The sequence below is a fragment of the Lepisosteus oculatus genome, chromosome 15 (genome assembly GCF_040954835.1).
Source record: "Lepisosteus oculatus isolate fLepOcu1 chromosome 15, fLepOcu1.hap2, whole genome shotgun sequence".
NCBI lineage: Eukaryota > Metazoa > Chordata > Actinopteri > Semionotiformes > Lepisosteidae > Lepisosteus > Lepisosteus oculatus.
Genome location: NC_090710.1, coordinates 33619744 through 33631398, shown reverse-complemented (window position 1 = coordinate 33631398; position 11655 = coordinate 33619744). Strand labels below are relative to the sequence as shown.

Genomic DNA, 11655 nt, shown 5'->3' with positions numbered 1-11655 from the left:
ATCCCATCTCAACAGCTGCTCATAATTTTTTGTTACAGCCCACAGACACGTATCAAGGAGGCTCTAGCAAGTAAAGCTGTGGGACATGTGCAGCTCCCATAGCTTTGCAATCTTCAACACCCACCTAGTTCCCTGTAAGGAGAAGAACATGATGAAAGCCCTCTTAAACAATGCACCCACACACTTTCTTCATAGTATAACTGCCATTGGGTATTACAAGGAAATCTAGTTTTGAGTATTTTGAACCGAGGTCTCTCCATAATTGTGGTCAAGTAAAGGGCTTATAAAGACTGTGCAGAAACCTAATCCCAACAAAGACCTTCTAACATCCATGTTGTACATTCAGCCAAATTAGCTATTTTGAATAACGTTCATGACAATTTTGATCAACTCAGAGATCAGGTAGGCAAGAAAATAATATTAAAGCTTAACAAACTTCCATGCTTTATTTCACCTCCTGCTAGAATTATTCAATATGACTGAACACTGGTGAAGTATTTCATCTTTACCAACTTGGTTACATGTTTCCTAATACATACATGGTGTATTTTAAGTTTGAAATATCCGAGTGCTACAAATATTTCTGTAGTGATTACAAAATTGTATACTTCAAAATAAAACATTGTAGTGTAACAGTGACTTGGATATACTCTTTAAAATATAGGTGAATGTTTCCGTTGCTATTCCCCCTTTGAAAACATATTTGAAATTCAAGTATAATAAAGAATCGGAATGATGTATTTCAGACTTTCAATTTATGAAGAGTGAACAGTGGTAAAAAAAACTCTATTGAAATGAAATTGCTCATTGAACACGAGATTTCTAGAAAGCATCTGATGCTTTAGGACTATATGAGCATGAGGCAACAATATCTGGTAAATTTTGACACCATGAGTATGGGAAATGTGAAGAAGTTGTTTTAAAATCTTTGACACATTTTTTTGCACATAGGCAAAAAATCACTCCACTAACCATGCAAATACAGGATAAAACAATAATGAAACACTATCCTTGTTGCACACTGCTTCAATGTTTCAGTCCCAGAATTAGCCCTGTTATAGCCCAGACCTCACCTTTGTAAGCCTGGTTTGTATCATTACCCAAGTGTGACTGGGACACCACAAGGTGTCTGGACACTATTGACTGAGACCCACTTGGTGATGGAGAAGCTTGGAAGGAGAACAGAGATCCGTGTGGTTAAGCGGGCCTTAGTGCGTTTGCAGTGTCTGTAAAGATGTCTGCTCCACTCCTTTGTTTGATGCTGACTTTGGCCACAGGCACTGTGGGGCAGATGACTCTAACAGTGCATGGTTTAGAGCAAACATCTCTCCAACACAGGTATGAGAGTGGCATGGCAAGCCAAGGTGGGAGGATTGCAATAAAGAGCAATTATAGTTAAAAACATAAACTATAGAGCAGGACACCGAGATCCCGGTTATCCCAGTATGTGCTGGTTTTAGTTTCCAGCTGAGCTCTTCATTACCTAATGTAGTAGAGCCCTTTATTGACTGATAACTTGGTCAATTGTACCTACATTGTAATTTTGTGCTTTAAAGTCCTAGATGTTTCCAATCAATTACATTGTTGTATAAATGATTCATGATTTGCAACTTATTAGCAAATTATTAGTTCAATTAAGGGTTTAATGAAGTAACAGAGCCCTCAACTGTAACAGAGCAATAAGAACCAGGAGTGGGCTGGCCAGCCTTAAGAGTATCCTGTCAACAAGTAAAATGATTATTAAACAAAATAAAAAAAACAATGTTTGATCAATATTTCAATACATACTATATTTTATAAATATAGAACAATCCTATGAACTGATTGAAAACTGAAATATTTAAAGCATAGTTTTGAGTATTACTTTCAACAAACTGAAAACAAATACTCAAAGAAACAGCTGAGACTGATGCAAAGTCATTATTAAGCAACATCAAAGTTTTATTAGATATTTTGATCAGTCCCAAAACATGGTGGGAATACAACTGTTTTGTGAACGTCATCTTACATTTTATACATAATTTCAAAATAATAATAAAAAACACAAGACAAAAAATGTAACAGCACACACAATGCTAGAGCAGGACAGCAGCCTGGTTTGCCCCTTTGTTTTCAGGAATAGAGTATAACAATTGACACATCGTACCAAAAACATGATATGTACATCAGATGCCAAGTATTTACATTAAGGCATTTTAGTTACATAATTTACTTTTACTCTTCCAGTTTCCTTATACTAGGCTACATTAATAAATAAAATGAGAAAAAGAACATGTACACCAAATAGCAAGCCACTATTTTTCACATTAGCCTAGCCTAAGAAAGGGTAGTAATCCTGTCCCATTGCTTTACAAATTAGTTAATCTAATGAGAAACTTTAAAGTTTAATGTTTGTTTTCTAAAAGGCCTTGAAGGCACTTGCAATGAAATTCTTGTTCATAAAGCTTATTACAGAAAACTGTAAGGTTTTTTTACATTCATATGGCTTCAAACATGAACAGTATAAAATATAAAGGCATGCATAGCAGTTTAAATAATTATGTTTGTACAAATGATACATTACTTGAACCAGTTTATTCCCACATTTTGGGCAATTCCTTTTTACATCATATTAAATTAATTATTCGCTCCCTTATGTTAAAAAAATCCAGTAGCAGTACAATCAATTATTATTATTAAGGCAATATATTTTCAGAAATCTGACATCCAGTTTAAAATGAAAGCTTTATGATAGTGCTGATCAGTCATATATGCAGTATTAAATGTGCCCTTCCAGTGCTTAGAAACAATACATAAAATTATGTAATTACATTTTTCCAGTTTAGCTTCTGAGAAACATTTTCTAATTAACCAAAGTAAAATAAATCCATGCTTTGTAACAAGACTATTTGGGAACGCACTTAAACATATTATTAACAAATGACATATTTCTGTGCCAATTATTATGATTTTTTAAAAATTTGTGTTTCCCAACTGTCATGTGTCTTACACCAAGATAAAATCATAGGCCTTGTGGCAAATATAGTGTTGGCAGTAGTAGCTCATTATTAGACTGACATGGGACAAATTCTCAGTCAAAAGGCAAATTAAACAGGTTTTGAAGCTTGCCATGCTCATTTAAGTAAATGCTAAAAAGCAAAACAAGCCCTTTGCAATATATATATATGCTGTAGAACATATTTGTTACTACACAGTGATCTCATAAATGTATTTTAATAATGGAAATGTCTTAATACAAGTAAAACATTTTAGAAAATTTCAAGTAGTTTCCAAGGTTTGTTCTTTGGTTTGAAATCCAATTCTATAAGGCTGTTATCTTTTATTTTCTTTAACAGTGTCTCATGGATTTCCAAGCCCTTTTTTAAACACTATCATAAGAGTGATGCTTGCTTTGGTCAAAACACAAAAGAATCTTTGGTTTTCAACTTGTGTTAGCTTGAAGTCTTTTTGTTCTTCTTCCAAGAACTCTTAAACAAGGGGGACGCAAGAATCAATTAACACAAAAACATTCTTCGGGTTTGCACCTCTGTCATGTTTGGGGAAAAAAAATGAATAAAAAATCTGAAAAGTTCCAGTTTTCCCCCAAAGCTTAATGTGAAAATGGTTGATCAGACACAGCTCAGGCTTGTCACTCAATGCGGGTGACCTGCATCGTGGCCTAGCTCTGGTGGCGCTTCATGTGCAGAGCCAGATGATCAGACCGGGAGAAGCTCCGGCTGCACACGGCGCACTGGAAGGGCTTGGCGCCGGTGTGCTTCCTGAAGTGACGGGTCAGCTCGTCCGACCGCGCAAACCGCCAGTCGCAGCCCTCCCAGGTGCATTTGTAGGGCTTCTCGCCTGGAAAGGAAACAAAGCGATTCACAGGGTGGCCTGGGTTCGTTAAACAGCAGGAAAAGCCTACCCCTGCCTTTGCCTTCAAAACCATGGGCCAGAGTGGCACACTGACAGAGCTGAGCAGAATGCAAGATGCAGGCCTAAGTGTGTGACTCCCCAGCATTGTGACATTCATCGGCAAAAAGAGCGAATTTCACTCAGCTTGAAGCAGTAAAAACAAGCAAAAGTAATAAAGAGCTGCTCTCACAGCAAGGTGTTTCTCTGAACAGCTAGACTTTCATTAGGATGGCGCGGTAGTCAAGAAAACACTTGTACTCATTTAGTGAATATGTATGTTGACAAATGCCCTTCAAAACACAGATACACTCTTGTTCAAACAAAGCCATGAAAAAAGTGAGGAATTCCACTTCCATAAATGCTTTTATGTGCTACACGAGAAACTTCTGGCAAGGCAGCAATTGTCCTTATAATGTTTCCCATTTCTGACTGTTTGTATCTATGGTTTCATAATAAACACTCAGCAAGGATGTTATCAATTGAATTTGCACGCTGCTTCAATATAGCTTAAGGTTTACAAAGTGTTGATAATGTGTGTTATGCTTTAGAATCAATTTTTCTGAAATATGACAGATGGCAAAATTATTTTGGGAGATTTAATGGTACAGTTTAAGCATGTATCATGTAGTGGCTTGGTACTTGGTGATTACATATTATCCAGCTTTACCAGTTTTTTTTCCTCTAAACCCTTTTGGGTATGTGCGTAACTACTGAGTTCAGAAAGTTCCATTTTAGCAGATATTACTCCTTGCAGTATACATCTATGTATACATGCATCTATCTCACAATTCTCAATTCTCAAACTTTTCTCACATAATATTAGTACGTTAAAGCATTGCTTTATTTATTCAATTTTCCCCTTTACATAACTGCAGAACTTATAGTACATATAAGAAACAGTTATGAAAATGCACAAAACTTGATTTAAACCATTTTAGCGAGAGTGAACAAACTTCCTAACAATTCAATGGTGTTTCTAATGTGGAACATTAAAATCATGAGACTGCTAGCACACATCAAGTCACAGTTTTTACTTTAAATAGATATTTTTTTCAGTTTTTTGGATAAGAATTCTAATCTCCAAAATCATACTAACACAAGTTAACCACTGACCTCACGCAAGAAGAATCAAAATAGAGTAAGCAAATTAGTCTAATTTTTTTTATTAGTCTTATTTCTCTCTTGTACAGTTTGTTTCATTCATTCATTTGCTGACATATTACCAGCAGAAATTTACCTCACCTTCCATCCGTGTAAATGTTTGCAACCAAAATTAGTAGGTTTAGGGGTCAGAAAGGATAGTACTAAATCTTTTATAGTTTGCGTTCAATGAATCTACCTAACACCTATATTAATATATATATATATCCTTTAAGCAGTTTTTACAGTGCCACTTTAAAGTAGCATTTTAGTTTCTAGATGAAGCAATATTTGACAACTACTTGCATATCCAGAGACACAAATTAATTCTGTCTATATATGCCAAAGAGAAAGAAGCGGATTGCATTAAACTATTAAACATACTTTACATCAATTAAATGGTTACAGTATACCAGGTTTTAAAAAATAGATTTGCTTTTTTTTCCTGCTGGACAGCTTCTGTCTCTATTAAAACAATAGTACCAATTAATATTGACATTTAGTTTAACTGCATTTTATAACAATCTTTAAACCTCCGTACAACTTTTCTAACATACCATACACCTTCCACAAATACAATGTGAGACAATTGGAGGACAGACAGAGGAAAACCCCCAAGAGCAGCTTAAGGTGGACCTGAAGCCTGGGTAAACACAGACCAACAAAGGGGATGTGCATTAACTTGTTTAGACTACTAATGGTAGACAAACTGTGCCTAAAGCACTTTTCACCTTAAAAGACAGACAAGATTGTCTTCATCACAGGCGATTATATAGCTATTGTTTAGACCCTTTCAGATTAGAAAAAAGCCCCTCTTCTTCAAACAATTGGGGATTTCTTAAGATAATGAATGCTGAGAGAAATACTGCAGGGCCTCCCAGTAAGTTCTGAAATGGAAGTAAATGAATAAATACAGAATCTAACTTTGTTTTAAACCCCATTGTGTTGAGGGGTTTTCTGTAATCGTGTTGATATGTGTTGCGCCATTACAAAAGCCTTATACTGAGAAAGAGCAAAGCATCTAGGTTCACCATTACCTGCCCCACCCCAAGACAAAATAAATCAAGCAAATTAAACAACAGTTATTCGCCAGCAGTTAAGTAAAATGAACTTTATCCCCATAGATAAATACTGCAATGACATCAGTTTAGATTTATAGAGGCTGAAAGAAACGAAAGTGATAACTTCCTTATTTACCTTAAACTAAGTTCTGCAGTAACAGTAGGTTTGCCATAATCACCATATTGAAATTCACCAAGCTCTAATGCTCATACACAAATGTGAAATACAGTTCTTGCACAATTGCCTTGTTTTTATTTGCACAAAATAATTATTGTTTAAAAATAACACTATAAAATACCTATAAAACTCAAATCTCAATTCACAATAGTCAAATAATTTAGAATGCCAACTACTGATAATCTCCCTCTTATCTGGTTATTGGATGTATTGAAAGCTCATTGGCTTATCAAGTCTGCACATAAAAAGAACAGGTTAACAAAATAAACCAGGGTGTCAGCATTAACTTTAACTTCACAACCTTTTAACTAAATATTTTGATTGCCTTTTTTGGCAGTTTAACGAAAGGATTTACGTGAAAAAGAAATCAGACAAGTAGGGATAAGCCCCGCGATAAAGGTACAGTTTTCTCACGGAAAACAGCAAAACTGACATTCAAATCCAGAGATTATCAACAGGCCCATTTCAGCCTGATGATAGCAGCAGTATGAAGGCAGTTCAAACATTTGCTTTGCATTCAGGATGGACTTAAAGCAGTTTTCCCCTTTTTAAGAACAAAAAGAGAAAATGCAATGACTAATATAACCGAAATCTATCAATGAACAGCATCAACAGATTATACTGTTTATACTTACTATACTTAAAACCACCAATGTTTTGTGAAAGGGGTGCAAATTTAGTTCTTAAAGAAGGCATAAAATTTAATTACTTTACATCTTGGCATAGCTCAGAACAAAAAAGCAGTATTTCATTGAATACCAGTTTATAACACAAAACAAAGGTAACAGAAATATAGTTGTGCCTGAAATGCCTGAAGGTTTGCTTCTCTTTTTTTATCGGAAAATACCTTCCATTTTTTCCACTTTCTGGAAAAATTAAGAGTGCAAATCAAATGAAAAAATGTAATTTTTCCATTTTATCTGAAGGATAATAAAATTATGTGGGATAGTTTTATCTTCAGGCATCACAAAATGAATATACAATGATGCCAACAAGGAAAGTCTGCCACCTGGAAAATTGCCATGGAACAGTTTGAGAATAAATGGCCCTTCTCTTTTAAAAGAAAGTTTTAAGATATGATGCCTGGATAATTAAAATGCTTACCAGTGTGAGTCCTCAAGTGTGCTTTCAGGTGAGAAGATTTGGTGTAGACCTTCTTGCACCCTAAATTAGAGATGAAATGGAATAGAATTCAAAACAAGCAGTAAAAAACAGTCATTCATAACCAATAACTATTTTGAAAACAGTTTGGCTTATTTAAAATTGCATCTGTGATACCTTCTTAATAAATACATAATTATAGATTTTTTTGGAGAAAAATAAAGCTTTAACAAACATCAACAAAGGAAAAAATAACAGTATTTAATCATAGTGCTGTTCATAGTAGGCTACATAATACCCGAAACTGATGTACTCTTTTAAGTGGCAAGCACTTTATTCTAGCTTTTGAAATAAACTATTCTGTGCAAATGGCCTTTTAATGTCTGTATCCTTCAATCATTTTTATTTGCTAGGACCTTTTGAGGTAACAGTATTCAATAATTTGACAGCAATTTCCTTGCATTTGTTGGGAGTTGGTAAAAGGCAATGTGCTTCAACTAAATAATTCAGAGCGAAGACAAGGTAAAACAAAACATAAATCTCCATTATGAACAATAACAAAAAACTCTTAAATACATTTGGCTCTTCCCTGCTGGATCTACTCATTAACGGAGGAATAGTGCTTTTTTACCTGGGAAGTCACAGTGATGTATCCGTCTTTTCTCTAGGTCAGGGTTTGTCCTGCGGGCGTACCGGACCGGTACAGAATGCTGAGGGCCCTGCAAGGCAGGAGCCAGAGTTGGACTGTGGACGCCCAGTTTGGAAGCGATGCTGGCAGCGTAAGAAGGGGGAGGTGACAGGTTCTGTAGCAGTTCTGTCTGCCTGTCAGGGCTTCCTGGCTCCGAGCTTGGAGGAGAGGGGGGGAGATAGGTAGGCTTCTGCTGCTGCTGCTGAACAAACTGGGGTGGCAGGGAATAGGGACCAGTGCGCACGTTACAGAACGGCTTGGCAGCAGACTGTTGGGTGCCCAAAGGAAGGTTGTTGTTATTGGGCATTGCAGATGCCATAGGAATGTTGCTATGAGGGTTAGCACAGGCCTGGCTCCCAGCAATGGGCCCTTCCAGTTCTGGGGAATTTAAGAGCTGAAACAGGGGACCCTCCTGAGGGATATCAAGGGAAGGCATTTCTTGTTTGATGAAGATACTGTTGATGTCTGCCCCTGCAGCAGAGCTGAAGACACTGGTAAACTCAGGGAGGGTCTGTGCTGCGCTGGTGCTTGGGCTGTTCGGGTGCACGAAGCAGTGCATGGGCTCAGTCTTGATCTGCGGCACCGCTGGCCTCTGGGGTCTGCACAAGCCAGTCCGAAGGTATGTGAAGTCTGGAAGAAAGACGTTCATGTTGATGCTGTATGGTGACCCTTCATCTTCGCAAAAGAACTGGTCCACCACAGAAACACTATCTCTACGAAACTTCTTTTCTTCTGGTGTTAGCAGGGGTGGTGGAGGCTGTGGCGTCAGGTACTTGTCCATCTCTGATCTTGTCTGAGAATTAAAAACCAAGAAAATCACCAAGAAGAAATTAGTGTATTTCTCAGGCAGAGAGAAATGACTCTGACAAACGATTGCAATGCTTTTCTTAATTTCACCAACTATTGAAGAAATTTAATATCTCAAAAGATAAAAATGTGTAGATTTTTAAATTCACCTAGACTGGTGTAAAAATGTTTTAAATCTGAACATAATAAGTCCAGCTGACACACTATGGAAACACCCGGTATATTCAAATTATATTCATCATAATCAATCTTCTGTGTGCCTTAAGAGTCAATTTCTAGGAACCAATTTATGATGTAGATATATCTTTAGCCTACTACTGAAGATTTAACTGCTACCACTTAAATTTTCCCTTTGGACCTTTTTAATAAACAAAATTAATATAATAAATGTAAAATAAGGTATATAAGATTGCTACTGATACATTTCATGAAGCATGAGCGTCTTAAAAATAGTGAGTGCTTCTATTTTAAACTCTGACCAAGAGTAAGCTTTGGAAGATTTGGGTTTGTTTTTTTGTCAAAACAGTATAAGTACTTCTGATCATTTTTTTTCTATACATTAATATTATGACCTTCAAATCTGCAGGGGGAACATATTACACATGACGTTTTTAAGGAAGCCAAAACAAAACACACACCAAATGTGTAACTGATTTCTGTAAATCATTTTGTCTCCTCTCTCACAGCCAATTCTGATTATTATTACATTTCAATACAAAACTGTAACAGATTTCAGTGTTTCCAGTGTACTCCTTTTATATGCATCTCTCCATTATATTTTTCAGGCATCTTTAGAAATTGCACTGTTCCGTCCTTCAGCCTCTACCTGATGTTTGAAACAAGTAGCAGAAGGAAAGCAAAAGGGTTTGTTGTTCATTAATAAAATCTCGAAAAACGTTTCGAAAGCTATGGATTGGGATGTGAGCTATCAAACGAATAAAGTCTCATGGTGTATTTCGCGTGCGTATTACAGATTAAATATTCTCATTCCACGTTTCAGCAGGGTATAATGTCAAGCTATAAAACTGTAACACTAGACTTGACATTTTGATGCCTAAACTGTAATCATTCCGTGCTTGCGCTAAAGCGCGTGTGGGTGGAAGGAGGCTGATATGTTACTAGTACAGTCATCAGCAAAACATTTATCAAGTACTCTTCAATGGACTTATGCTACATTCCCCCTTCTCTTGTAAAAACGCAGCTCACACCAAATCCCAAAACAGAATCAGCTGACAAGTGGAAAATAAGTTAAATTGCTAAGCTTTTTTCATACCACTCTGCTATCTCCCCCGATCGCGTTAAAACAAAACTAATCTTCTGTCCAAATCATGTGTGGAAATTTCACTTATTTCTCTAATGTAAGTGATATGCTCGAGTAACCGAAAAAAAAATCCTTTAAACTGGAACAAAGCGCTAGAAGTGTTCTGCTAGGCTATGGTTAGCTATTTCTGAATTTAGATCTTCCAGCTGTTCACTGCCCAGTATCTCTTTCAAAACGGTTTTCTGATTAAGGTCTGCGTTGCTGGGAAGTTTCTCCCAGTCTGCGAGCCAGCACTGCGAGTGGGCGAGGGGAGTCAGTTGTCGACGAGATGGTGGTCAAGTGCACACAGCCGTACAGCAACTGTACTGAGCGCTCACTCCATGCCAGAGACCTGGCTTCCAACTTCCAAACAGCTAAAAATGCCCTCCGCCCACACAGTACCTCCCACCTTCATTCCTACCCCGGACTGGAAATAAACATAGTTTTAAGATTCACTTACATACTATTTTCCTTTATTCATACATATATTTACAGTCGTACCAACTACGGATGTCCTTTTCTTAGTAATGATACGAAACCATTCAAATCCTGCGCGATTTTAGCAGGCTCTCTCTTCGGGGAAAAATAAAATACAAAAATAGCAATCTAAACAAAAACATCTAGACTATCACACCATATCTGATATTTATTTTAAAAAGTATTGAAAAGGAATGAAAATATCGTCACTAGAATGTCGTGTTCTATTCAGGCAGCCTTCAAAGGAGACGAAGGGACTGTTAAAATGCAAACCAAGTTTTAAACAAATACATCAATAGCTATTGAACAGTGCAAAAGAAGGCGTTCGCAAAAAGCCTGACTTTTTAACTTGTAGCTCCCAGGAGAACCTTCACTGAAAAGTTGCAAATCTAAAACTTAGTATGTCCTACCTGCATAAAATCGTTCGTTAAAATCCTGGCACTGGCCGTATTCTTCATGTCTCCAGCAAACAGCGACAAGTCTCTCTCCTGGTTACCTTCAGACAGCGTTGGTTTAAGAAGGGCATAAAACGGTTCGTCCTGCCCCGGACCCAGCCCTGCAGTCATCGTTAACAGAGTGGTAGTGGCCATGAATGTCAGCTACAGGGTGCAATACCCAGTGTGGTATATTCCAGTTAGGTTTTACTTATGCTATTCTTTCAGAGTGCAAATAGGAAAATCACACGAACGGAAAGATCTCCGGTAGATTTCGCGCGGTGCTCCACCCAGCTCGCCGTTGTTGGACTTTTCTGATCTAACATCGCCTCGGTCACTTTTTCTCTGGTTCGCCTCGGGGCGGAGCCAAGGTGATCGGATTGACAAGGGGGAGGCTAATTACTATAAACCGTAGTAGGGATTACAATCATTGAAAATCTTGAGAATACTTTATTACTCAGCGGGTTTGGTGTACTGCGGAGTGTTCAGAAGCATTCTTCAGCGAAAATGCACAAGGTCTGGATATGATTCACATCGTTTCGGGAACAAAAAGTAACAATGGTGCCACATACAGTAGT

General features: G+C 37.2%; 1 protein-coding gene across 1 annotated transcript; it reads right to left on the bottom strand.

Annotated features, from left to right (window-relative positions):
* Positions 1-1917: 1917 nt before the first annotated feature.
* klf5b (Kruppel like factor 5b) lies at positions 1918-11415 on the bottom strand. The gene is made up of 4 exons (XM_006639374.3): positions 11054-11415; positions 8003-8852; positions 7375-7434; positions 1918-3837 (listed from the first exon to the last, which is right to left on the bottom strand). Exons 1-4 carry the CDS (start codon positions 11231-11233, stop codon positions 3659-3661), a joined length of 1269 nt encoding a protein of 422 aa, XP_006639437.2. The 5' UTR covers positions 11234-11415; the 3' UTR covers positions 1918-3658.
* Positions 11416-11655: the final 240 nt, after the last annotated feature.

What these genes read in the sequence shown, in the direction of transcription:
- klf5b (XM_006639374.3), bottom strand. Translation starts at nt 11,233, where the DNA reads ATGGCCACTACCACTCTGTTAACGATGACTGCAGGGCTGGGTCCGGGG. An exon ending in ACATCACTGTGACTTCCCAG is followed by an intron (nt 7,435 to 8,002) that starts GTAAAAAAGCAC and finishes TCTCTAATTTAG; the next exon opens with GGTGCAAGAAGGTCTACACC. An exon ending in ACACTTGAGGACTCACACTG is followed by an intron (nt 3,838 to 7,374) that starts GTAAGCATTTTA and finishes TTTCCTTTCCAG; the next exon opens with GCGAGAAGCCCTACAAATGC.